Genomic DNA, 27,601 nt, shown 5'->3' on the forward strand with positions numbered 1-27,601 from the left:
CTGCTTTGTCCCCTGACTCAAAGTATGACTCTCTTGCCCTGAATAGCCAAAACTCCACCTTCCGCAACATAATAGTATTACATCTGTATTTCAATCGGGTGAATTCTCATCAGACGACATTCGGCACGTCAGCTCTGCCTTGGCACTTTTAATATTCCCTTCCAACTCCACGAGTTCTCGTGCTTTGGATTTTTTGATGAATGAGGCATACTGTATGATCCGACCCCTAAGAACCACCTTAAGTACCTCCCACGCCCACAGAGGATACTGAGGACCAGTTGGTCTCCATATAAACATTGATTTCAGCCTTTAACATTTGTTGGAATTCAGGATTTTGCAAAAGGGATACATTAAAGTGCCAACTATATGATTTATTTTTCTCCGTATGTGGCAACACCTCTAAACTCACCAGGGTGTGATCTGAGACTAAGATGTTTCCAATTGAGCAATCAACAACAGATGAAATGAGGGACTTAGATAAAAAAACAAACTAATCCAGAACAAATTTTATGGACTGATGAAAAAAAAATTATAGTCCCTACCAGATGGGTTCAAAAGTCTCCAAATATCTGTAAGACCAAAATTTGTACACATCCTGTGAAGTGTCAATGTTGCTCAAGGGGGCTTGCACACTTTTGCTTCACTATGTTCAAGAACTGAGATTAATTTATCTTTAATCTGTTTAAGACATTTGAATTGTAGATGCTTAATTATCAGTGTAATGACAGTGCCAACTGGTGTCCATCCCTCCAAACTCAAACAGTCCATGTACGCCTACAAGAGACCCGTGACAACCCCGCCGTTGGACCGCTCAAGTCCGGAGTTTCTACACAAATCCCATGAGACAAAATTACACAACAGAAGATAATCTATAAAACAAACTCCAGCCAATAGGCGGAACAAACACAAAGAACGTGTAGCTTCATCCACATAACTGTAACAAAGGTGTGTTCCTCCACAAAACAAATTCCAGCCGGCAGCTGGAAAAAATAGGCCGTTCAGTTTCCTCGGACAGTCAAACGAATGTTCAGTGAGCCGGCCCATTCGACTGCTACATGAGTGCAAAGAAATGACCCAATCACTCCAATGTCCTGCAAGAAATACTCCACAAAACAAACTCCCACCAATAGGAGGCATAAGCACAAAGAACGTGCAGATTCATCCACAACACTGTCCCAAAGGAGTGTTACTACACAAAACAAACTCCAGCCGCTAGGCGGAACCAGCACAAAAAGAAACAAAAAAGGTGCTCAGCTTCCACGGACAGTCAAGTGGATGTTCAGTGAGTCGGTCCACTTGGCTGCAATGTGAGTACCACAAAACAACTTACTCAGTCCATTGATTTTATGAAGGACATCACCCGCTGGGACCTGTAAATACCCCACGGCCATATCCATTCTCAATTTGGCCGGGAACATCAGTGCAAAAGCGACTCTACGCCGATTCAAGTGTTTCCTGCACTCCCCGAACCGATCACGCCTCTCCCCCGTTGAATTCGCAAAGTCTGGGAACAAGAAAATGCCGTGGCTCCTCCAAGAAAGCCTTCCTTTACTCTTCGCCTTGCGTAACACGAGATCTTAATCGGATTTGATCAGAATTGATCTAGGCCTGTCGCCCTCCATGGATCGCCAAGCCGGAACCCTATAAGCTTGCTCGATTTTCAGCTTATGGCCTGTTATGTCGAGCAGACTCAGAAAGAGCCCGTCCAGGAATTTCACCATATCCCAACCTTCTTCGTCCTCAGGAATTCCAACAATTCGGACATTATTCCGCCGGTTATGATTTTCCAAGTCCTCCAATTTCTCCCAGACACGCTCCAAATCCACCTTGGTCACTAGCGGATTAGCAGCTAATTCCCTCTCCGATGATTCCAGATAATCTATCCATTTCTCGACATCCCCCACTCTTGTAATCACCTCAGTGAATTTCGTCTCCATGGCAGTGATCGATTGACGTATTACAGCAAGATCCTCCAAGTCAGCAACAACCTTTGTCAGCATTGCCGACATGTTCAACAATTCTCGCCGAATTTCCTTCACTTCTCTGGCCAAATCGCTCGGGGCCTCCGGGGGGGCATCAGCTTGAGTACGTAAGTGTCTTTTAATGTCTCCAGAGCCCGAGGATTTTGAATTCTTTGACATATTGTCTTCCTAGAACAGTTAAGGATCAGGGTGTATCGAATCTCACCGGTTTATGGCATAAAAAGTATTAAAACTAGCAAAGTGCACAGCGCTCGCCGTTCACACATCCGAACCTCGCATGGCGTCCGTTTTGTCCTTTTTTACTATCAATCTCCTCTTTCACATTCTTCTTCTTTTTTTTTTGGTGATTCACATTCTTTGTGCATATCGCCACCTACTGGGCAGGGAGGAGAATATAGAGTGAAAAAAGACTTGAATATTGATCTGTTTCTCACCAACACCAATCATATCACTTCTGAAGATATGGATTTTTACCAATGGAGTCATATGGATTACTTTTATGCCGCCTTGTTATGCTTTTTATCCTGTTTCCAGCTAGTATTAAGATGTGTTTCGGGTGATCTGATCACAGGTTGTCAGCCCTAAATACAGGTCTAAATGGGGTCTAAAACGTCCACATGGCATTTGAGGTGTAAATGCAAATTTGTCCTGTATGCATCCCGGCAGCAGTGAAATGCCACCCCTGACCTGTCAATCAACTTCTGCGCTAAAACAAGAGTTTAAACTTTGCCATTTACGAACGGCTTTAAAAGGAAATAACCATCCAATCGGAAATTTTTAAACAGCGGAAACATACACAATCACAAGAACTTCACGGATCTTCTTTAATGTGTCTGATATCAACACAGACGACAAGCACAAACACCTGAAGCTCCTTTAATACAGGTAATCCACTGAAATATTGGCTAATTCTGCTTAACATGTTGTGTTTGTGCTTAAATTACATTTCAATCGCATCTGGGAGAAACAACGCACCAGTTTTTTTTCACGCTTTCTTTGTCTTTTCTGACTTTGTTGTGCTTTATTATCATGCAGTAACACACTGACATAGTGATTGATTTTTGTCATCATGACAAAGAACAGAGACCCTCCCTTCCAAATCTGATCACAGGAGACGCATTTAAGTGACCAGGTGTTAACAACGTGTCTCACTTGACCACATGTGATTGGATCACCCGAAACGCACAGTAATACCAGGTGGAAACAGGGTCATAGGAACTTCAAAAGTTTGGTACCCATTCACTTGCATTGTATGGACCTGCAGAGCTGAAATATTCTTCTAAAAATCTTTGTTTGTGTTCAGCAGAAGAAAGAAAGTCATACACATCCCGGATGGCATGAGGGTGGGTAAATGATGACAGGATTTTGATTATTGGGTGAATTATTCCTTTAAGCAAAACCAGTTGAAATCCACTGCTCTATGCCCAGTCCATAAAAACATAATTTAGGGCTTTTAAACATGATTAAGCTTACACTAAAATGGGCTAAAATAAAACAGTATTTGGTTGTATGTCACTGCCTACTATCAACATGAATGGTGTCATATTGCTCCTTTTTTGCATTAAGATTTCACAAGCTCACCTTTTACAGATCTTTGACTACCATCTTTCTTAGTTCCCTGCTTCTTCTTTGATTGTTTAAGGTGTTGCTCCACCTCGGTTTTAGAGCCTGGTGTTATCAGTACCGCCAACCTCTGTTTGGAACCTTTGCGCTGGGTCAGTATCTCATCCTCCTCTTTTACTCGCATCTCTTCAACTGCCTCAAATACATTTTGCTTTATTTTTTTAAATGCCCGTTTTAGCCCCTCTGCCATTTCACCAACTGTCTTGAAACTAGACTACTCGAATGTATGAGAAGTCATATGTCAAGTTGAGGCTGGAACAGCAGCTTTTATGACACCAGTAAAACAGGCAGCAATAAAGGCCACTTGCATTTTAGCTGCAATACACCTGTACTGCCTCAGTTCACACAGTTCTGGTTATAAAGTGTTTTATGAACAGCAAATTCTGTGAGACTCTCCAAGAGGAATTTGAATGAGGTACCATATTGAGCTACAGTCTAGCAAGTTTCTACAATTTATTGAGTCAGGAAAGACTGTTTACAGTCAAAGTTCTAATTATGCACCTCAACCTAAAATTCCTCAATTATTTAGTACTAAAATACCCAACATTTTAAATTCAGTTCAATATATTTAATTCAATGTAATTGGCTCCGGGAGGGGTTGTTTTATCCCCTCTCCAAAGCCCCATCTGTCTTTCTGTTTAGCAGACTGCAGACACTTTTTAATCCCATGATAAAACTGATTACCCACTGATTGGCCAACAACAACCACAAGACAATAAACTCTTATATGTTATCTATGCCTAAATGATGTTTCACTTTAGTGGTGCACCAATCAGGAAATTTGAGGCCGATACCGATCTCCGATTTTTTAACACTAAGATCGTGTTAAGATACTTTACAAAAATGTTCCATTTGTTAACATTATTTAACAACATTAATGTAGTTAACATGAACTAATGAACAAAGTTAGTTACAACATATACTATTACATTTTTTAAATCAAAAGTTGTATTAGTTAACATTAATGCACTATGAAGTAACATGAACTAACAATGAACAATTGTAATTTTATTAACTGACATTACAATTAATAAAGGCTATAAAAATATATTGTTCATTGTTTGTTCATGATACCAAAGGCATCTAATGCTAACGAATGGAACCTTTTTATAAAGTTACCAAAATTACATTAAAATTACATTCATTGTGAATTGCTAACATTTATTAGTTTTGAAATAGTTCTGTTGTAAATATCAAAAGGTCATTGTGACATACTGCTATGCAGTAAAAACCATGAGAGCATCACACACAGAAGAGATACATTCAAAAATAAGAAAAATATATCCATTACAAGCTCTAAAACTGCTCCAGTGAGAAATCATTCATGTCTATGATTTGTTTACTGTCTTTGGCGTTTTGCTGTAACACAAATCACTAATTATTAAGCAAATGCGTGAAGACGTTGTGTCGTTATGGTTAAAATGTTATTGATGTGATTAGCGGCAATGTGACCAACATTAATCTGATTTAAATTGGGATCCTCACAGAATAGCGCTGAGATGAGTGACTGATGAGATATTGAGAGCTCCTGAAGAGCGCGCATGTTTGATTGACACCACGAGTAAGCATATTGAAGGGAGTGAAGCTAAAAGTGCTTATGATCGCTCTAACAGTCTCCATCGCTCCACACAACGTCTGATTGTCACGACTCACGTTACAATCGCGTATACTCAGATTTGTAAATGCATGTTTATTTGTTGTTTAATTCATTTTTATAACCATTAGCAGCCTCTTTATCCTCTTCCTGCTTACTGTGCAGCAAGTCAGAATTACTACCACAATGATTCTAGAAAATGGGAAACTTAATATCATACACATGTAATTCTTACACATTTTTAAAAACAAACCTGCATAATCATCTGAATAACAGCATGTCTGCTTATATTTGTGAATACTTAGAACTGCCAACAGTTCACCTTCCAGAGGCTACATTGCCATGCATCAAGGGCTGAGAAAGCGCTCATTCATTAGAGTAGGAGAGTATGTGCGATTCCTTGTTTACTGCAAAAAAGATTGGCCTTGATTCTAGGCATGGTTGGCCAATCGCCGATCACAGACTTAAGATGAAGACTGGCCAATTTAGATCAGTGGCCGATCGATCGATGCACCCCTACTTCGCTTAAAATATATATATTATTTTACTTAAAATATATTAGCATTTTTCTTTATTAGATAGGTACGTTAAGAGGAAAACAGGAGATGAAAGTGGAGAAGAGGGGGAACAGAATCGAAAAAGGACCTCAAGCCGGGATTCAAACTCAGGTCACCCGTGGCCATGACACTACCTCACAATATGCCCTCAAGGATATGGCTCCAACATACAACAGAATCTTACAACACAAAATTAAACACTTTAAAGTGCCTTGACTGATAAGAACACAATGTAAGAAGAACAGCTCACATTTCTGATGTACATCACAAAGCTCATATTCAATACTACCTTCAAAGCTAAATTGTAGAAAGACAAACTAGCAATTTGCAGTCCAAGACATATTTTCTCAGATCTCTCAAAGATTACTACCAACACTAACAGAGTTACAGAGTTTACCCTCACAACACCCACTCAAATGAGGAGATGAGATTAAAACTGAGTAAAATAACCAAAATGCAAGTTTGCCATCAATATAAATGCCTGCAAGAACATTTTTATTCTTCATGCTTATTCTTGTATTTTTATGCCTGTGTTTCTTTCTTTCTCTATCTGGGTATTATTTCTTAGAGTGGAAAACTCACTCTAACCAAACACAGCAGAGCTTACATTGACTACAGTATTTAATGACTTAACTGGTCTCCAGGAACAGGTTTAGAGGATATGTGATCTGCTATATCATTTTTAGTAATTTTGAGCATGAAACACATTTTGAGTTTTATTAAATATAGTAAGAAGGAAAGTGTAAGCTTTCTAACAATAAAACATATAATGCTCTTTGTACCTGATCGGCCTCCATCAAATATAACAGCAGCTAAGCCTCCTTCTTGCCTACTCTGTGCAGAAGCCTCTTTGTATTCCACCTCTTCTTTCTGTCCAGTGTGATTTTGCCTTGTTTTTGGAGGAAGAGGAGGTGCATTGTTAGCACTGGTCATAGAAGAACTCTTGACTTTGCGTCTTGGCTTTACTGTTGGAGGTTTTTGTGGTCTCTGGTCCATGCTGCAGCTCTTTGGTGTACCTCCACATGGAATCTTTTCTGCCTCTTGCAGGCTGAACTTGTTGACAATCTTTTTTACATTCCCAGAACTCTGTGAGGCTGTGCTGTCCACAGATGTGGTGTCAGAGGCATTATTGGAGGGCTTTATAGGAAGCTGGGGTTTCTGTTTAACCTCAGGTTTTGGAGGTAGTTGTGGAGTCTCTGGAGCAGACATCTTGATTGTTTTTTTATGTTTTAACTAATGCAACCTGGCCAGGCAGAAGGGTCACAGAGGGCTTTCAATCTTCAACCTGCATAAAGTAACAAACAATAAGACAATTAACCTTTTCATGAGCAGGGTCTAAATTCCCCTGCAGTGCCCCCTGGAGTGAGTTATTTTTGCATGTGACACTGCACAGCCGGTAGAAGTGGCCAGAGTGTAAACAAATATTTTTTTCTTTTATTTTAATCTTTGATTTCTTATCGTTAAAAAATACAATTACTGTATATAATATAGTAAACATGTGAACAAATGGGTTATTTCTGCTGTACTGTATTTGTTTTATTTATTTTGTTTATATATAGCTATAAAAAACAAATGAACAAATAATATCAGCAGTCCGGTTTGCCTATGCACTGTTTGACGTCTCAGACTTTCTTTGTGTGTGTGTGTGTGTGTGTGTGTACAGGTTAACCTCCATTGTGGGGACCAAATGTACCCACAAGGATAGTAAAACCTGAGATCACCTACATTGTGGGGACCAGCCAGCGGTCCCCATGAGGGAAATGGATTAGTAAACATACTAAATGATGTTTTTTTGAAAATGTAAAAATGCAAAAAGTTTTCTGTGAGGGTTAGGTTTAGGGGTAGGGTTAGGGGATAGAAATTATCATTAGATCCGTATAAAATCCATAGAAGTATATGGAAAGTCCCCATGATGATATAAAAACAAAACGTGTGTGTGTATCCAGCGCTAATGTAAACTGTGACTGCGTGCATCCGATAATCGCACTCAGCATGTGTTCCCTGTGAGTATATGAGTTTTAAAATGTTATCATGGTGCTTTTGTGATATTTCGGCTGTCTGTTTCAGTAAACAAATGTATTATATGCCTGAAAAGACTGTTTCAGTTGCTATTTGTGTGGATGAAAACCACATCTGCACCTAAGCAGACTGCACGCAAGGGAAAATATGCGTTTATATGATGGCTGTGCATATATAAACTATGAACTGTTATCATGGTACTTTGGTGGCAATTTTGCTGTTTGTTACATAAAATAAATATATTATGTTTAAAAAGACTCTTTGAGTAGCAGTTTGTTTGACCACTGACAACTGTTTCTAATGTAAACAAACATTTCAGCACGCATCGGAGGAAGATCACGTTTGATGTATTGACTGTGCGTATAAGAGCTGTAAACTTTTTATCATGGTACTTTGGTGATGAGTTGGATGTATAAAATGATCTTATTTTGTGGTTTAAAAGACTGTATGAGTAACTGTTTGAGCTAATATAAATTATAGGTGCTTGGCCAGTGCAGCCTGTGTCGGCACGAAAGCAGATTTGAATCTGGCAGCTTGTAAAGTAACTTACTGTTGCAGAAACACATATGTGTGATGCTACTCTGCGGGGCCCAGTTAGGTACGTATGAAAGGGTTAAACATAATATTACAAATTAATAATATAATATGATTGGCATTAATATCATTTTATGTCATTTTACAACATTAACTTCTGTCATCTTTGCAGTGCTTTCATTCTTTCAGAGCAAAAAAAATCATAAATATCAGTATTGTTATCTTGTTTTTCTTTGCATCCTTTAAACAAGATTTAAAGTTTATTTTCTTAGAAAAGCAAAATTGTATAAGATATTAAGGGCTCTATTTTCATAAGTGTGCAAAGTGTAGCACTACGCGCAAAGACTACGTCTACGTCTTGTCGTTTCATGAGAGCGCTAATTCTAAGCCCAATTTTTATGCCAGCGCAAAGCGCAAGTGGGCGTGGGTTGGGTGTTTGCACTAACTGCGGATGTATCGTATGTTAATGAAGTGGTGCAAAGCACAATTTCCTATTTTCCTGAGAAATAGGTCACTGCGCAAAGTCATTTCAATACAACGTCTGTTTTCAGTGAAAAGTCTAAATTCAGTTTCTATATTTGCAGTTTGGAGATTCCACCAGTAGGTGGTAATAAAGTTCAGGTTCAAACTCTGAAAATATAGTGAAACATCAAATTATGTCCATGAAGATCACTGTTGTAACTGTTTTATGAAACATAAATGTATGAGATTTGTGTTAAACAATCTATAGGTCATGGTTTATTTTTCAATTATTATTATAATTTTTATATTTACAATTGTATTTATGATCTAATTTGTATTGTTTTTTTTCTCCACCTGTTGTCGTATAGTGATTTTTAAGTCACTGCAAAAGGTGCCGATAGAAGAAGTTGGATAGGGTAAAATGTTTTGATTTGGTATGATTTTTTAGTGGCAACTTCATTATTTTTTTTTTTCATTTAAAATGTCATTTGAATTAAAAAAAAATTGTTGTTACATTTTTCGTGTTTCAATAAATGAATTACATTTTTCAAAATCGACAATTAGAAATGAAGTGCATGCCGATACAATCATTGTTAATACTAGCCATGATTTGTGTGTCAGTAGATGAAAATAATTAATAATACTTTCTCTAGTATTACTTTCTCTAATACTAATTCTCTATAATTTAACGGAGCCAACATCCATATTCTAAACCACATTTTCCATGCGTATAAAAGTAGCATGTAACATTCAACAAGGACACATTTAATGTACAAAATAATGTCCATACTTATATTCTTCTTATTCATTGCATACAGTCCATTTTTACACTACCAACTTCTTATGAATATACTGTTTTAGTTTACATCACTGGTGCTTGACAGGGAATGGACAATATAATAGTACAATAACCTCCCAATTAAACTGCACATAAACCAGCCCATTAAGGCCTTGTGCGCCCAATTTCGCCAAACCCACTTGCACATGCTTGCACGAAAATACCAAAACTTTATGGCCAAGCCTGTTGACTTTGCACTTATGACATACCGCTGCACATAGTGCTAGCGCTCTTAAAATAGGGCCCTAAGAATTGTTCTAAGAGAATTCTGAATTGAGTTTCTTTTTCTTACCCCATTGGCAAATTGTTTTATAAACCTTACAAAATTTTGTTACATTTATGTTAAAAACAAGAACAAAACTATTTGCCAATGGGGTAAGAACAATAAACTTACTTCAGTATACATTCTCTTAAAACAAGTCTTTATATCTTATGCAATTGTGCTTCTCAGGTAAATTAAGTATGTTAAAATATATTTATTGGAAAGTGAGACAAAAATACAGATTAAGAAAATTATTTTTTTGCAGTGTTCATTTTCACATTCTTCATAAAAATGTATATAATTGCAACTTTTGTTGTTTTATAGGTGACAGTCCTCACAACTATAAACATCATATTCCTGAAGTTGATTTTCAGCTGGTAACTTATTAAATAAAAATAAAACAGCACAGTGATCTCTGTACTGAGCAATAAATTATGTGACATAACATAGGAATTCTCTCACACAGTAACATCACTGTACTTTGCTCTTATCAGTCAGGCTTTCTTAAAGGAATATTCCTAAAGGAAATTAACGGAACTAAGGAATCTTAGGAATGCATTATAGGATTAAGAATGCATGAACAGATGAGTATTAATGGAATATGTTTATCATTTCATGTTTTATGCAAAAATTATGCTAAACAATACAAATGACAGCTTGAATATTCTTTAAAAGGGGCTTAAATTTATTGGTTTGGCATAATCATATTCTAAGGAGGATATTGGAGGGGAAAGGGTGTTGTTTCAGAGTTGGCTTCCTGTGTCAACAGCTCAGGTTGATCTTTGGCATCACTTGACTCAGCACTCAGACAGACTCAGCAGGTCTGTCAAGTTCTTCAGTGTGCAGCCTTGCTTTGTTTCGATATCCTGAACATACAAGGCTCAACACCAAACAATCCAATCTTATTTTGGAAGAAAGAAATGCTTTCCCATGGGTTGAAATAGGATGGCTAAAATTGTTACCATAATCTGCATTATAAGGTAATCATGTTTCTACATGTTTCTACATTTCTTACTTCACTCTGATATTTCAAACCTCAGTGACCAGTGCAGCCTCTAAGGCATACTGAGACATTTTCTCAAAAAAAAAAAAAAAAAAAAAAAAAAAAGTGTACAAAATACTTCCCCTCCAACCTACAAACATTCTTAAGAGTGACATGAAACATCCTCCTTTCCTGTTGAAGTTTTGCTTTGCTTCCTAGATTCCTTAGCCCAACTGGTATGTTGTGATTGAAGAAAGACCCCTCCATACCTGTTTAATTTGTGCACTTTTCATACAGTTTAATGAAAATCTAAAGAAATTCTAGCAATTTTAACAAATTAGCTGTCAATATTATTATTGTGTTAACCAGGAATGGTAGAACATGCACTGAAAAATTTTTGGAGTGGGGTTTACTTATAAAAACCTAGGAAAAACTTTCCATGCAGAAAATGCTAGTAAATTTAACAGACCAGAGTTTCAAGTAAAGGCTAAACACAATTATTTATGGATTTAACTAGAAATTCTCAAATATAGTTTACTTGTAATACTCTGTTTCAAGTACATTTTAAAATTTCGATGCTTTTTTAACGTACTTAGTCATGTAACACATGACACACAGACGACTTCCACAGGGAAGCTTAATGCATTCTACACAGTCTATTAGACAACATCACCTTGCTTTAATGGTGATTGAAACAAGATAAACAGCTGTGCATGCAGACCACAACACTTGGTGCACAAAACACAATGACGGTAGCAATCAACAGATCAATTATTTATTTATTTTTAATAATGAGCGGGTTATTTTGAGTAGAAAATGATCTTTAGACTTCAATAAGTTACTAAATGTAACAACAAAATCAACAATAAAAATTGTGTAAATCAACTTGCAAAAAGTTAAACCATTCAAGTTCATTCATTATTAAAGCCCAGTGCATGCTGGGAACATTACTTATTTCATTTATCTGTGAAATTTACTCAAATTGGCAAATAAACATGACAATGTTTTGTACTTTAGGATTTGTACATGATGACACATTGCAAAGATAACAAACAATCATAAATCATATTTACTTATAAGCTAGACCATCAATTTTAACATGCTTGAATTGAGGACAAATTTAGAATTTACTTAATACTTTCAAGTTCACACTTAAACTAATTTATTCAATGTAGTAAGTACTACCAGTACTTACTAACCACAACCAAAGAAACCAAAAAATAAATAAATAGATAAAATTCAGTGCAAATCACTTAAATCAGGTTTCTGGTAGCAAGCACCTTGTCCAACTGTTGTGTTGTCAAACATCAGACCTGACCTTTTCATAATCAGTAACAAAAGTGTCAGGAAAAACCTGGGTAAATAACATAATAAACACTATAATGTGAATATTTCTAAATGTTCTTCACATGATCAACAATGGTGTTTTGTCCAAACACTGATTTAATATACACATACTCAATGGCTGTAACCACTAGACCTGTCAATTAATTTAGACACAACTGACACACAACTCTGTGTGTGTGTGTGTTAAAGGCAGTTTTTAAGCACAAACCTATATTAACCCCGTTGAAATGTTTTATTCCATCGGTAGGCTGTACAACGTGATTGCTTAATCGGAAAACACTTGAACTAATTTTCTATTGTACACACCCACTCTAATTATACATTATAACTAAACAGTGAGTGCTTTTAAAAATTCATATCTGTCAATGTGAAGTGAATCCATGTGCATATTACACCAAACTACTCACCGAATGTGTCTCGCACGAACTTCACATCCGTGAGGATTTGATCAGACATAATTTTCGTCTTTCTTCTTTTGTTGTTCTCTCCGGTAAATCCACACGCGCATCTCCGGATCTTTGTTTTCCTGCTCGTGAGCGTGTACTGTGTAACAGCCGGACAGGGGCAGTGTGATTACTGAATACCCCAATCCTCCTCCTCCCATCCCATTCATCTCTGCCTACATCTTCCTCTAGCTGCCACCCAGCGGAGACTCAGATTATCAGTGTGTGTGTGTGTGTGTGTTATTCAAATAAAACATTTTAAAATTGTTAATTAATATTCAATATATAACTTTCCCCTATTATTATACACTTTGGGACCACAATAAAACATTTTCGTTAAGGGGGTCTTTAGTGCCATTGTACAGTGCACTAATCAAGAATTTAAGCATTTTCAATGATTTTCAGAACGGTCAAAAATTACCTGAAGGACAAAAGCAGGGTGCAGATTCTTAAGACAATAGGAGGGTTAAATAAATAATAAAGGTTAAATTAATATTCGTGTCTGGGAAAAAAAATAAATAAAAAAAAGTATTTTATTTTGAAAAACGGGTTGGGTATGAGAGGAGTGGGCTTGCAAAACATGATTTACAAACCTTCCATCAGAGAACCGAGCCTACAAATTTAGCAAAGCAATGCATAACGCGACTGTCCCATTAACATTCAGTGGGGCGGTACACTAGCGAGAAGACAAGAGGCCGTTTTTTCATGGATGTCTATGGAGGAGATGCGTCAGTGTGTTGAATCAACTGCTTTAGTGAGGAAACAGCTCATCACTTAATGAATTGACCGCATGTCCGCTAATCTTCAACATGTTTTACACTAAAAAATCCCTTTGGAATGAACTATGTGTGGCGTTTACTACGAATAAATTGCTGTTTTGTTATTAAACGATAAAACCTACTATGATAAAATTGCTAAGAGGATACGGACAACTTTCTGACAGAGGTGTCAGTTTACGGCTCTGCCCATTCATTTGTATGGTATTCGCAAACGGTGACTTACTGTCGTGACACTCTATTTTACGGTCGTTTCTAGAAGGGATCCCTCGTCAATCTCGCGAGATTTTTACACGTTAATTTTGAAGTCGCACAGCAACGAGAAGCGCTCGTAAAATATTATTTTAAATTGTCTGTTTTGATGAACAGTCAGTTTTCACGATCATTTCAAGCTTTAAAATAAATATTTCACATAATAAATTTGATAACTTTAGCTCTACGTCTGCTACTGTCGGTCATGTGATATTGTCGGTAACTGAAGCAGTACATCTATCCGTTCGATTAATGAGAGTCAGACTGGGTTGTTAAGTGATAACAAAATGGTGTGTTGTGTTAGAAGTCCTGGATTCTAATCCACTCCAATACTACTTATATTTTATTAAACAAAGATTGCATCCGCACTGCAGTGGACGTATATCTTGAGTGGGGACACATTTGTTTGCATTTTTCTTTGTGATTCGACTGGAAAGGAGTGCGGGCTGCGGAACACAGACAAAATCTCCACAAGATTTGTTTTACTTTTTCCAGTTCTAAAAGAGATAAATGTCTTTAAACAGCAGCTTGTTTCTTTCAACACAAACACTTTTTAATTCATGAATTACTATTAATGTCAACTGAGTCACAACAGTTTAAGTCAGTGCATCCACGAAACATGGGATTCTATATGAGATTTCAAGAAGACAACAGGATTTCTTAATAATAATAATAATAATAATAATAATAATAATAATAAGGCAGAGTAAGTACCAACATTTTGCACTTAGTGCAAATAGTCTTAGATACTGTTTGCACCCCTAATTAAATACTTACAGGGCATCACTGCAGTGTGTTTATTTAGAGTCCCACAGACACCCTATCACTACGAGGAAATCAACCTTTATATTCATTTTATTTATTATTATAAGTAGTATTAAATTAAAATATTAAGTGCAGACAGGAAACAGGATGGGGGAAACTGGGTCAAAAGGAGGATTAGAACCCAGGTCCTCTTATCAAACTAAGCTATTGTAGAGACACTGCAAGAGCAGTTTGTCTTTAATTTCTTTGTTTCCACCAGATTATTTCAGTGCAAATAGCCGCACTATGTGACATGTATTTACACCTAGTGCAAACAGTCACTCTATGATAATGATGATAATAATAATAATGTTATATTATTGATATTTATTGAAGCTTTCCATCATTAATACGCTTAGATGATAACAAAAAATCACAGGCGAAAGCATCTTAACATAATGCGCATGCGCGAGAAGTTGACGAGAGAGGGATCCCTTCTAGACACGACCCGAGTTTACAGTCGCTCTCTCTCTCCTATGGTAAAAGCGCGGAGGTGGTTATCTCGAATCTCTTACAGACCCTGCACATCCAAAATAGGTTATGCTCAAAACTATCTTTTGAAATTGTATCATTTGCTTTTCCTCCACAATCTTATTTTGTTAAACAAGTGACATTAATTTCTTCCTCTGAACTAGACCGAAAAGAGGGGATACAAAAAAAGCTACAGTGTTTTACTAAAGATAACTTCTTTTCATACCACAGATAGGGCAAATCACTAAAAAAAAAAAAAAAAAAAAAAAAAAATATATATATATATATATATATATATATATATATATATATATATATATATATATATATATTATTTTTATTTCACAATATGATAACCTATAAAAACACAATTAAAAGCGAAAGAGTAGTGGCGGAAGCAAAAATAAACATTATTCAGCTTATATTACATTATAGCCTACGTGTATTTAAACGCATTAGATGTGTACAAAATAAATACAAAACAAAAATAAAAGAAAATACGTTCTACAAACATATTTTAAGTAGTTTATTACTTTGTCCGGACTTTGTCATTTGTAACTTCATCCGAAAAAAATCTTATTTTTAATTATTTTGTTTTCAAGCATGGTTTTAATAACATGAATATCGGTTTATGAATATCAATTTAAGTGCAATGACCAAATAAAGTAAACAAGCATACTTAAAATAATATAAAATAAAATACAACATAAAAAACGTAAAAATAATCTCTTGTTTTAAATCAGATACACTGATGCATGAATCAAAAATAGCTGCCATTTAATCCAAGAGAAGAAGAAGATGAATCAGAGATTCGATTCAGTTGGAGAGTCGACTCCCAGCAGCAGTGTTTACTGTCAGCAGTCCAGCGGCGAGGCTTTTCTTTCTGATAAGGTGAGCAATTGTTTTTTTCCCTTAGAAATGCAATTTGTCGCAACGTTTGGTTGACAGAATATATTTAATCCTGTAACTGCGTTTTTTGATGTCTGGTTATTCTATATAAAATTAGCTTCGTAGCTAACGAGCTGCTTTACATGTAGCAGATTAGCTGGTCAGCTAAACTCACAGATTCTGTATGTGCTGCAAGATAGATGAGCGTTTACTACCACTATATGAACTGCATCTTCACTTTGATATTCGAGGTTTAAACACTGTTATAAATGAGAACGTCGCTGTTATTAGTCAGTCAGGTAGTGCTGTCACCTGCTCCTGTATTTGTTTACACAAACCTGCTGCTCTGCACTGAATTTGCAGATGGCATGGATTGCATGGATCATGCATGCAGCACGTTACAGATATATATGCATTTTATATAGAATGCTAATTGAGAGATCGTATTATAGAGAAGTTCACTTTTTCGAGTTTAGTTGTTTTTGTTTCTGACATGCATTTTATTTGCAAGTGGTGTGCATAGATTCATCTCACAGCTGACAAAGAATGATCACATGTGAAAAAAACCTTTATTCCCCTACACATACTTATTTTACCCTCTTTGTGCGATTATAATGGCACAATAGAATAGACAGATGTGGGGTGCCCTCACTGGCTTAGATTAGTTGCTTTAATGATTGGTAAATCTGAGGTTAATATATCTTATTCTTCTGCATGCCTAATTTGCTGCCTCAATGAGTGTTTGATTGTTAGGTGTAAAAAGTGTCACTCCCATGTGTAAATCTAATGCATGTGTTTATTTTTGCCTTCACTCCAGTAAGCAAAAACACCCACACACCAATTAGATGCATAATTGCCTGAGAGTGAAGTGGAGGCTATCCTTAGCACCAGATCTCACTATTGCCTCCCACAGGACAGACCACTATGACTTTGCCCCACTCCCTAATCAACCTCAGAGGCCCTTGCTGTCAAACGCTGTTTTTTTGTGCTGTATATGTAATCACAAGGTTGGTTACGATCTCTCTTTTTTAACCTCACCCACACAGTTCTGAACACAGACTGAAACCGAAGAGCTTACTGTAGCATCCACCTGGACAGACTCTCTTTGCAGGTGGGAGAAGTGGCATGGAAAGGTTATTGTGGTATTAAGGCATATTTGGGAGAAAAATAGCTAATGAGAATGTTGCATGCACTACAGAATTGAATAAAACTTGTTGTTAATGCATGTCAAAGTAATATAGCAGTGTATGAGCTATAGTACATTTCAGTGATGCAGTTTTCTGAGACATATTTCCTGAAAATGTGACTCAGGTTTTTTGATAATGCAAAACATCACTATTCTAATCATTATGTCTTCCGTCTAACCAATTGCACGTGTTCTTGATACAAATCAATAATCATTACATTAGTCTAACTCACACAAGGCTTTTGTTCACAGCTGCAGCAATCATGTGTTTGGTCTTTAAGTGGTGAGCTCAGGTGGAGTGGTTGGGCTCAGGGAGATGCCAGTGTGTACCAGGGCCCTGCTGGGCTGCAGGAACCACAGAGAATACAGAAAAAATGTGTTACTGCTATGATTTATTTAGTCAGATTGGTTTGCAAGGGCAAATATACTACACACTGCCAGTATTCTTTGCTAATGGTATTTCTGTATTCTGTCTGTATTTCTATCCACCTCTACCCCCTCCTCATCGTCACTGCAGGATATTGGATCTGTCTTGAAACATGAGCTCTGTGGCATTGTTGACTCAGGAGAGTTTTGCGGAGCACTGCAGTGGGTTGAGGGACCTTGAGATCACTGGTGTGATGGTATATTCATAAAATGTATATGGAGTTTTTCTGCTGTTTTCTGGATGACCCTGTTTGAGTTTCTTCATCATCATAAATTTATGATGACCAAAAATCTGTTTATAATATTATTATTAAAATTTAATGAACAGGGCCCCATGTCCAAAGGAAAACCTAGAAATATCAGGGAATTTTAAAGTTGTGATGGAAAATTGTGTTTGAAGAAGTCACAGAAATGAATACAATGTTAGAACTATAATTGTTTCTAGTTATGCTCAGCTCTAAAATATATTTTATCAACTAGAAAAAGCTCATTGTGAGTAAAATCTCTAGAATATATTTTTTAATTTTTTTAATTATATATATATATATGTTTTTTCTCCTCTTTTTCTCCCCAATTTGGAATGCCCAATGCACTCTAACTCCTCGTGGTGGCATAGTGACTTGCCTCAATCCGGGTGGCGGAGGCACAATCTCAGTTGCCTTCGCGTCTGAGACCGTCAGTACGCGCATCTTATCACGTGGCTTGTTGAGCATGTTACCGCGGAGACATAGCGTGTGTGGAGGCTTCACGCCATCCACCGCGGCATCCACACACAACTCACCACGCACCCCACCGGGAGCAAACCACATTATAGGGACCATGAGGAGGTTACCCCATGTGACTCTACCCTCCCTAGCAACCGGGCCAATTTGGTTGCTTAGGAGACCTGGCTGGAGTCACTCAGAAAGCCACGTGATCAGATGTGCAGATTGACGGTCTAAGACGCGGAGGCAACTGAGATTCATACTCAGCCATCCGGATTGAGGCAAGTCACTACACCACCATGAGGATTTAGAGCACATTGGGAATTGGGCATTACAAATTGGGGAGAAAAGGGGAGAAAAACAACATTTAATCACAAAGGATTGGAAAAGTCATGGAAAATTTATGGAAATTCATTGGTCTAGTTTTGGGAACTCTAAATGAACAGTTCTTGTGTATATTTTACACTTCTTTTCCTTTCTTTTTGTCTATTGTTAGGTAGTGTGCCAGAGGATGAAGCATATATACCCACCTATCTGGAGACCTTTCCCCCTTTACCTGACAATAGTGCTCCAGGGGAAAAGACTGGTGAACCGGCAGGTGCCTGGAGGAAAATCCGACCAACCAAAGCCTCGGTCATCACTCAGGTAACATATATAATCATACTCTATAAGCATGGATGGTTTTAGCTGCTAAGGACCTGGAGCAAGGGTGATTGTAGGATTTAAATCTTAGGGGGGCTCGACCCCAATGACACAATAATATGTGCATATTTGATGTTTACAACTTAGTTTTGTTTTTTTAACTGTGTTTAAATTATTCAAGATAGCCAGCTAATATCCATTTAGACTAAAGTAATTTTCTAAAATAAACACTTAAAAAGTTATGTAAATAATAACCAAAACCACTTGAAGAACCATAGACATAACATAAGCCATATATTACCATAACTCTATTTATTGGCAACATGTTTCATCTGTCCTAATCATTCCAATTATTAACAAAAATTATAGAACATGAATTAATCATTTCACAACTTCTATAATTTAAAGTTAGATCAAACACCACAAAAACCTGTTATTACAAGAAATGTCACATTTATTTGAATTAACTCCATAGGATGTTTCTCTGTCAGTCATTTGCTAGTGACTCGAGTCTTTTGAATCAATTCAGATTAGTTCAGATTTGTTAATTTTGGCATAATTCATTAAGTGACCATTTTTGTAAATCACACTTTTTTTTTCTCCCCAATTTGGAATGCCCAATTCTCAATGCGCTCTTTATGGTGGCATAGTGACTCGCCTCAGTCCGGGTGGCGGAGGACAAATCTCAGTTGCCTCCGTGTCTGACAACGTCAACCCGCACATCTTATCACGTGACTTGTTAGCACGTTACTGCGGAGACCTAGCGCGTGTGGAGGCTTCACGGTATTCTCCGCGGTATCCACGCACAACTCGCCACGCGCCCCACCGAGAGCGAGAACCACATTATAGCGACCACGAGGAAGTTAACCCATGTGACTCTACCCTCCCTAGCAACCGGCCAATTGGTTGCTTAGGAAGCCTGACTGGAGTCACTCGGCATGCCCTGGATTCGAACTTGCGACTCCAGGTGTGGTAGTCAGCATCTTGTAAATCACACTTTTAACCAGTAGGTGGCAACAAATGAACATCTTTTAAGTGTTTTTTGATATGCTACTTCACAGCTATTGGTTATAGTCAGTTTTTACAGGTCTGGAATAGCCACCAAAGCAGTCTTGCTTGTTGTTTCAAGAGCTCACAATGGGCGATCATACATTTGCATGCTAATTGCAATTTAAATTTAGGGGAGCTGCAGCCCTCCTACTGTACATAGGATCTAGCAACACTGAAGACCTGGAGAAATGTTTTCTTGTCAGGCAACCATATTCTCTCAATGTTAATGATGTCTTCCAGTCTATTGACTCCTTCTCTTCTCCTCTACTAATCCTTCTTTTCCTTCAGGTGTTCCATGTCCCTCTTGAGGAGCGGCGCTATAAAGACAACAGTCAGTTTGGTGAGGGTGAAGAGGCAAAGGTGTGCCTGGACATCATGCATAAGACTGGGGCACACATTGAGCTCTCTCTGGCCAAAGACCAAGGCCTCTCCATCATGGTGACTGGAAAATTAGACTCGGTCATGAAAGCCAGGAAGGAGATTGTGGCGCGACTGCAAACTCAGGTTCTTGTTTGATGCTTGCTCTTCTTATTAATATTTGATCATAGATATCTTCTGATATGTACATTAATTAGCATTTTCTAAAAGTTAAGATCTATGTTGATTTATGATGGTTTATACCTGATGCTTCAATGTAGATAGCTGCTTTTTATCGATGATTCTTATTTTTATTTTTTTTGATGATTCTCACCTCCATTGAAGGTTGATTAAATATTTGAGAATACTTTATGCTTGTATAAAAAAATCTACTATGTCTATGCTGATATCTTGTTGGGATTGATATATATGTGCACTGGTTTGGAATAATGTACAGATTTTGCTGTTATGGAAAGAAATTGGTACTTTTATTCACCAAAGTGGCATTCAACTGATCACAGTGTATAGTCAGAACATTAATAACGTGAAAAATTACTATTACAATTTTAAAAAGACTTCTTAAACTACTTCAAAGTGTTCTCATAAAAAAATCCTCCACATGCAGCAATGACACCTTTGCAGATCCTTGGCATTCTAGCTGTCAGTTTGTCCAGGTACTCAGTACATTACATCACTAATGTCCTAACTATACTTTGTGATCAGTTGAATGCCACTTTGGTGAATAAAAGGACCAATTTCTTTCCATAAGAATTATTCCAAACTTTTGGCCCCTAGTGTATATGATTTACTCATACCTTATTTAATGTTATTGAATGTATTTTGTAACAAAATGGCATTTCTAATTATGTGATGACGTCATGACATGTGGTCTATATTAGAAAATGGGTGGATAGATATTGTCGAACACGCTGAGGAAGGCCTAGTTGCCGAAACGTCTGTGTTTGTTCCCCCATGTGAATTAAAAAAGAAGCAACAAAAAGCTTGGAGTGCGGATCATTATTTTAAAGTTTTTTAAAGAATTGTGGAAGATGTGCAGTGTTAAATAACCTACTGTGAATCTGCTCTTCTTATTAAACCTATTTTGCTGTAAAAGTTAAGTTCGAATGCTGAACTTCTCTGTTTAGGCCTCGGCGACTGTGCTTATTCCAAAAGAACATCATCGGTTTGTGATTGGAAAGAATGGTGAGAAGTTACAGGAGCTGGAGCTGAAAACAGCCACCAAGATCACCATCCCCCGCTCTGACGATCCCAATGCCAACATTCGCATCACTGGCACCAAGGAGGGCATTGAGAAAGCTCAGCATGAAATCATAGTCACCTCCGCAGAGCAGGTAAGCAGTAAAGCAACAAGCTCATGGCGAGATTAATATTTAAAGAAATCACACAAATAAAAGGTTCTTATCTTTCAATTAATGATAGTGATATATATATATATAGTGGTATATCGGCCAGGCTGATTAATCTGCCTATATTTGGCCATTTTGTGATTTACCAGGCACGGACAATAACCGTGTTTGCTTGGCCAAATAAACAGAAGTGTTAACATTCCCTTTTGTCAGTTCCAAAATCTACCAAAATATTTGTCAAAGCATACTCAACACTTTTTTTAAAGGTTTTTTCTTTTAAATTTTATGCTAAATATTGCATAAAATAAGTGTTTAGAAGTGTTGTGTACATCTGATTTGCTGTTGTTAAATTGTATAATGTTTATCTGCATTTATATCCGCCATCCTGATCTCTAGATACCGGTAACGGAATCAGCCACTGAAAAACTCGTATCGGCCGACCACTACTTTCAATATTTCAAAACTTCACTGTCTTTCTCAGGATAAGCGTGCAGTGGAACGTTTATCTCTTGAGAAAGCTTTTCATCCATTCATCACTGGTGCATATAACCAACTCATTCAGGAGCTAAGTCAGGAGACTGGAGCTCATATCAGCATTCCACCATCTAGTCTGCCCAAGGATGAGATTGTCATTACCAGCGAGAAGGAATCAGTTGCCATGGCGATTGCCCGCATCCGGGCCATCTATGAAGAGAAGGTGATTTAGTTGTTTTAATGACTAATGTATTGTGTGCACACAGACACACAATTACATACACTTTTTTTTTTTTTTTTTTTTTTTTCTGGTCATTGTTCCACTCAACACAACCAGAAGCGGAAAACGACCACAATCTCAGTGGAGGTGAAGAAGTCACAACACAAGTACATAGTCGGCCCGAAAGGCAACACCCTGCAGGAGATCCTGGAGAACACAGGGGTGTCTGTGGAGATGGCTCCTCTGGACTCCGCCTCCGAAACCATAATTCTCAGAGGGGAGCCGGATAAGCTGGGCCCGGCCCTCACGCAGGTGTACGGCAAGGTCAGAAGATAGATCTTTGAAATTAGATTTTGGTAGATTCAAATATTTTTTGAGAATCCATGCATAGACAGCTGTTCACATGCCACTTGTGCATTTTGCAGGCTAAAAGTGTGATAGTGGTTGAGGTGATTGCTCCAGCCTGGCTCCATCGATACATCATTGGCAAGAAAGGACAGAACATCAGCCGCATTACACAGCAGCTGCCTAAGGTAGATACAAGTGAAATGAGAAATCAAGGCATTTTAGTTGAATGATATTAAATTGCAAGTGCTTGTGTTTACAGTATAGGTAACTTAAACCAATATAATTTTTAAATGTAAATCGCTAAATTAATGTGAATTAATCTTGTTTTTTTGCCACAAAGTTAATCACTAACTCTAAAAACTCCTAAGACAGGGTCTTTTAGTAATTTTTAAAGTTTTTTTTTTTCTCTTTTTTTTTCTGAGGTCCACTGATAATGTTAGTAAAGGTTTTTTTTGCACCAAAATTATAATTTAGTAATATGTGATCATTTTCCACCCTGTCTCTGGCCTTCTGTTTGAAATGCTTAGTTTTGGCTAAAGCGCTTCCTTAAAACATCAACGTAAAAGCCCACTTTTATGATTGGCTAACAGCTCCTCAAATACAGCCATATTTGAAACTCAATCAGAAGAGAATGAACAAGCTCCACAACATTATAATGCAAAATTTCAGGGTTTACACAACCCACATCCAACACATTGTATCCGAATATATTAAACTGTTCACTCTTGCACAGCAGCACCGTAAACTATCAAACAGTGATGATATTTGAACTATTCATGAATTAGACTGTTTATTTATGGTTTTGTAATCGGGTCCAATAGTGTTAACTGCCCCATCCTTCTATAACAGTTCCTTTGCAAAGCTTGAATCGTATTATGATAGTTCACAAGCAATCCACGCTGATATGAGCTGAAAAAAATGCACATACATAGTCCAAAACATGATGAAACAAGACGCACACACATACAGTATCATGGTGCACTGAGGTGAACATCGCCAGAAACACAAAGCATTCAAAGATGTCCATTTAGTTCATGTTTTAATTCACAGTGATTAAAAATAGAGCAGATGGGTGCAAGAATGCGTCCAGGACACGTTTGTGCTCAAAACAACAAGAGGCACAGCAGCTGAATGAAACGTCTCCTTTTCAGAGTTGTAACTTGGTTGTAACAGAGGTACATGACAGCGGTCAAAAACGTCTGTGAAGTGCATGTTTATATACCAAAATATTTTAAAATATTCCTGATGGGTCCCCTTTGGTGTTCAGGAATAGTTAGGACACACTAGGCCTGTTTGTCCTGCTCTCTCTCTCTCTCTCTCTCTCTCTCTCTCTCTCTGAGTATGAATGGAGCAGCAGTGGGCGGGGCCAAGGGTGCGATGATGTAAAGTAGACATTGATGTTGTTGCTATAGAGGCGGTTATGAATTAATGGGCCCCCTAGTGATGTAGGGAAGTCACGGAATTAGAGAATGAGGCTTTTTTGCAGCTTGATTTCAATAAATGCTTTTATTTATTTGCGGATTAAGTTTTGAGTTCTGAAATTTACAGTATGTATTTATAGTAGAATGTCAAAATATCAAGGACAGTTTGATTCCTCATGACATTACCTTTTTAATACACAATTGGCACATGCCATGATCCTTTGACTCTTTGTCCTCAATAGGTGCATGTAGAGTTTACCGATGGAGAGGAACGCATCTGTCTGGAGGGACCAGCGGAGGAGGTAGAACAAGCCCAGGCTCAGATACAGGAGATCATCAAAGACCTGGTCAGGGAACCCTCATATCTCTCATTTCAGTTTATTTATGATTATTTTTAGAAATACATGCTAAATATAGTTGGTTTCAAAGGCAAGGGAATTTTATTCCACAAATAATTCCACACAACTGTAAGATTTTCAATAAAGTTTGGTTTGCAAGTTTGACTGTATTTTAAGAATATAAACATACTGTTTATGTGCAATCCTCAGGTGTTTAATTTTCCTCTCTTCAGATGGCAAGAATGGACTATGCAGAGATTAACATTGACCAGCGTTTTTACAGACATCTCATTGGCAAAAATGGGGCCAACAGTAAGTTGAAATGAACTAAAATGATGCATCTGGTACCTTGTTTATGTTTGGATACTTAGGAAATAAATATGCCCCATGATGAAGCTAAAAAAGGAATGTTTGAATAGTCAAATTGTGGTTTTTACACGCCACTGGATTACAGCAAGCAGCATGAAATGTCAAATGCAACAGTTGCAAAAGTGTGACTTCCTTTTTATTCAAATATTGTTCTTCATGTGTCATTTTTACCAAAGAACCGGGGAAAAGTGAATGACTATGTTACACACTTAACTTTGATTTATATTTGTTCTGTTAGAATGGCTAAGTTTTGATCAATGAACAGAGAAGGTGAAAGGATGAGTAGATAAATGAATTATTTGATGCTTTTCACAGTAAATCGAATAAAGGAGCAGTATAAGGTATCAGTGAGGATTCCTCAGGACTCTTGAGCACTGTGGGTGGCTGGTTCGTATAGAGGGCGATTGTGAGGGAGTACAGCTCGCTCGCAAGGAACTGATGGACATGGCCCAGCGTATGGTGAGACATAATTGCATAATTTTTAGGGCATGTCACACAACCTGTTCATGTTGGCATCTGCCTAATTTGGCTAGAATCTATCAAGTGACAGATGAATTTGAATACCATAGAGTTTGATTGGATGCACAGCCTTTGACATCAACAACAAAAGATATGGGAAGTGTATTCTTCTCCATTTTAAGACTTCATAAGTTTATTTTATCCTGGTTGTATGCTATACAACCAACCAGTTGAGAAACCACTGGTTTAACCCTTTAAGCTCGGATGGGCCTGCTGGAAAGAAAACAATTATCAAAATATTAATTACTACAGTCTTGACCAACACAAAATACAGTAGGGATCGTTTTAAAGCTTAGAAGCTGTACTTTACAATGCGTGTAGGCATTATGACCAAAACTTAACAAGTGCTTTGGAATTTGCAGACAAATCAGAAGTGTTCCATTTTGATAATTTATTAGTAATTGCACTGCACATTTTATTGTAATCAGTAAAAACATCAAACTGATCAAATAGCCATGTGTCATATTACTAGCGAGTAATAATTAAGTATATGTCTTTGACATACATGTTACATGTAAACAGGTGTTGCTCATATGCCACATTTTCACTTATAACTTAAAAAATATTTAAAAAATAAAAACGTATTTTGTTAAAAAATAAACAACATAAATGATCACATAGAGATCATTAGATAATCCACAAGAAACACAATGTGCACACAGCACATAATGTGCTATCTGGCTGAAAAACGTTATCTTTCCTGGATCAGATGGCTTCATCTGAAATGATTTTGTATGTTGTCCAGCGTCATGGAAGGCTAAACCAATTGAATTAGGATTCAGATCACTGCAACCAGAGGTGATGGTCATCCAAATATGGGCAGAGAGGATCGTTCACTCTAATTACATATGGCCACCAGGAGATGGCGGCAAGTACATGACACAAACTCAATGGCTGAAATGACAAAAAAAATTGTCGACAAAAATTTCCGTTGTCGAATAGTCATTTGATCTCATTTAACGTAACAATAAATACATTCTATTAAAGCAAGTCTAAATATCTTATATGTTGCTTTTCAAGTAAATGTAAATTGTTTTAAGGATTTCTTTGACAATTTTAAATGGTAAACAGGACAAAAACTCTTGATAAGAATATGATTTTTTGCAGTGAATTTCTTTACTGAATTAAACTTAATAAAAGTAAAAAAATGTCCCCTTTAATTCAGTGAATGTCATTTAGAGGTATTTTTAAAAGATGATTTTGTCCGATTTATTGTTAGTAAGCATGTTTAATACAACTTTTTAATTGTATAACCTATATAATTATTTCAGCACAAGCTGAATAATCGGTTAAGAGCTAATGATTAATCATTGAAATAATTGCCGAATAGTCATTCTAATAATCGTTAGATTAATCGAATATCAAAATAATTGTTAGTTGCAGCCCTATTTTGGACACTTGGAGACGTTTTTGGATGCTAGGATAAATGAATGCTATAACTTTTGATTGCTTTGTCGTATCAACACACAATTTTACTCAGTTACTGTTGACATGATTGGGTTTTTTGGAGCTACATTATTTACACCCTGAAATATATAATGTAAAATCAGAAAAATAAGAAAAGTACATTTCTGGCTCTTTTTTTTTTTTTTTTGTGCAGTTTCTTAGGCTGAGAGTCTCAGAATTTATCATAATCTATATCATAAAATTGTTTGAAATGTTTTCTTTAAAATGATACAAAACACTTGACCCTCGTTGTTGTTGTTGTTGTTTTTTAGCTATCAGCCTTTCATTTTGGGTATGCCGCTGAAACAGGAAATCTTTAAAAACACCCTCAGAGCTTATAGGGTAAAGTGCTCAATCAGTATAAGATGTTGGTGTTTTTCCATTGAGTGACTGAATATCTTATTTTTAAAACCTTTCTGTTCTTTCTTCTGGCATAATTCCACCACTGGCCTCTTTGGCACTCTAGGAAAATGAACGCACGAAAGACCTGATCATAGAACAGAAGTTCCACCGTGCCATCATTGGGCAAAAAGGAGAGAAGATCAAGGAGGTTAGGGACAAGTTCCCTGACGTGCTCATGGTTTCTTCTTCATTATAAAAAACCCCATGAAATGAATAGATTTTTGTGTCTTTTAGTACATGTGTGGTTGGTAACCTATGCCTATTGGCTATTAAAAAAGGGCTATTAAAACTTAGTAAGCTGCCTCGCTGTCTCCTGCCTAAATAGGCAGCTGTCTTGTATGGCAGCATCCTAACTGAAATGGAGCCTCATAAGAGAGCGATTTGGAACACTCTTCATAGGTAGCATCTACATGCGTCATTCAAAAATCGCTCCTTGTGTGCAGCGCATGGGAGACTCGAGTTGCAAGTGATTTCAATACAGGTGATACAAGAGGAACA

The 27,601-nt window shown here is 37.1% G+C and overlaps 1 protein-coding gene and 1 pseudogene across 1 annotated transcript in view; one reads left to right on the top strand and one right to left on the bottom strand.

Annotated features, from left to right (window-relative positions):
* The window catches only part of LOC127423408 (rho guanine nucleotide exchange factor 15-like), a 36,070-nt gene extending 23,296 nt beyond the window's left edge, over positions 1-12,774 (bottom strand). The window contains exons 1-2 of the mRNA XM_051667670.1: positions 12,608-12,774; positions 6,539-7,041 (exon numbers count right to left, since the gene is read on the bottom strand). Coding sequence (XP_051523630.1) covers positions 6,539-6,965 — 427 coding nt within the window. The 5' untranslated portion in view covers positions 6,966-7,041; positions 12,608-12,774. The remainder of the gene's footprint in view (positions 1-6,538; positions 7,042-12,607) is intronic.
* A 441-nt stretch (positions 12,775-13,215) lies between these two features.
* Positions 13,216-27,601, top strand: part of LOC127423067 (vigilin-like) — a 29,441-nt pseudogene continuing 15,055 nt past the window's right edge.

The sequence above is a fragment of the Myxocyprinus asiaticus genome, chromosome 32 (assembly GCF_019703515.2).
Source record: "Myxocyprinus asiaticus isolate MX2 ecotype Aquarium Trade chromosome 32, UBuf_Myxa_2, whole genome shotgun sequence".
Classification (NCBI taxonomy): domain Eukaryota; kingdom Metazoa; phylum Chordata; class Actinopteri; order Cypriniformes; family Catostomidae; genus Myxocyprinus; species Myxocyprinus asiaticus.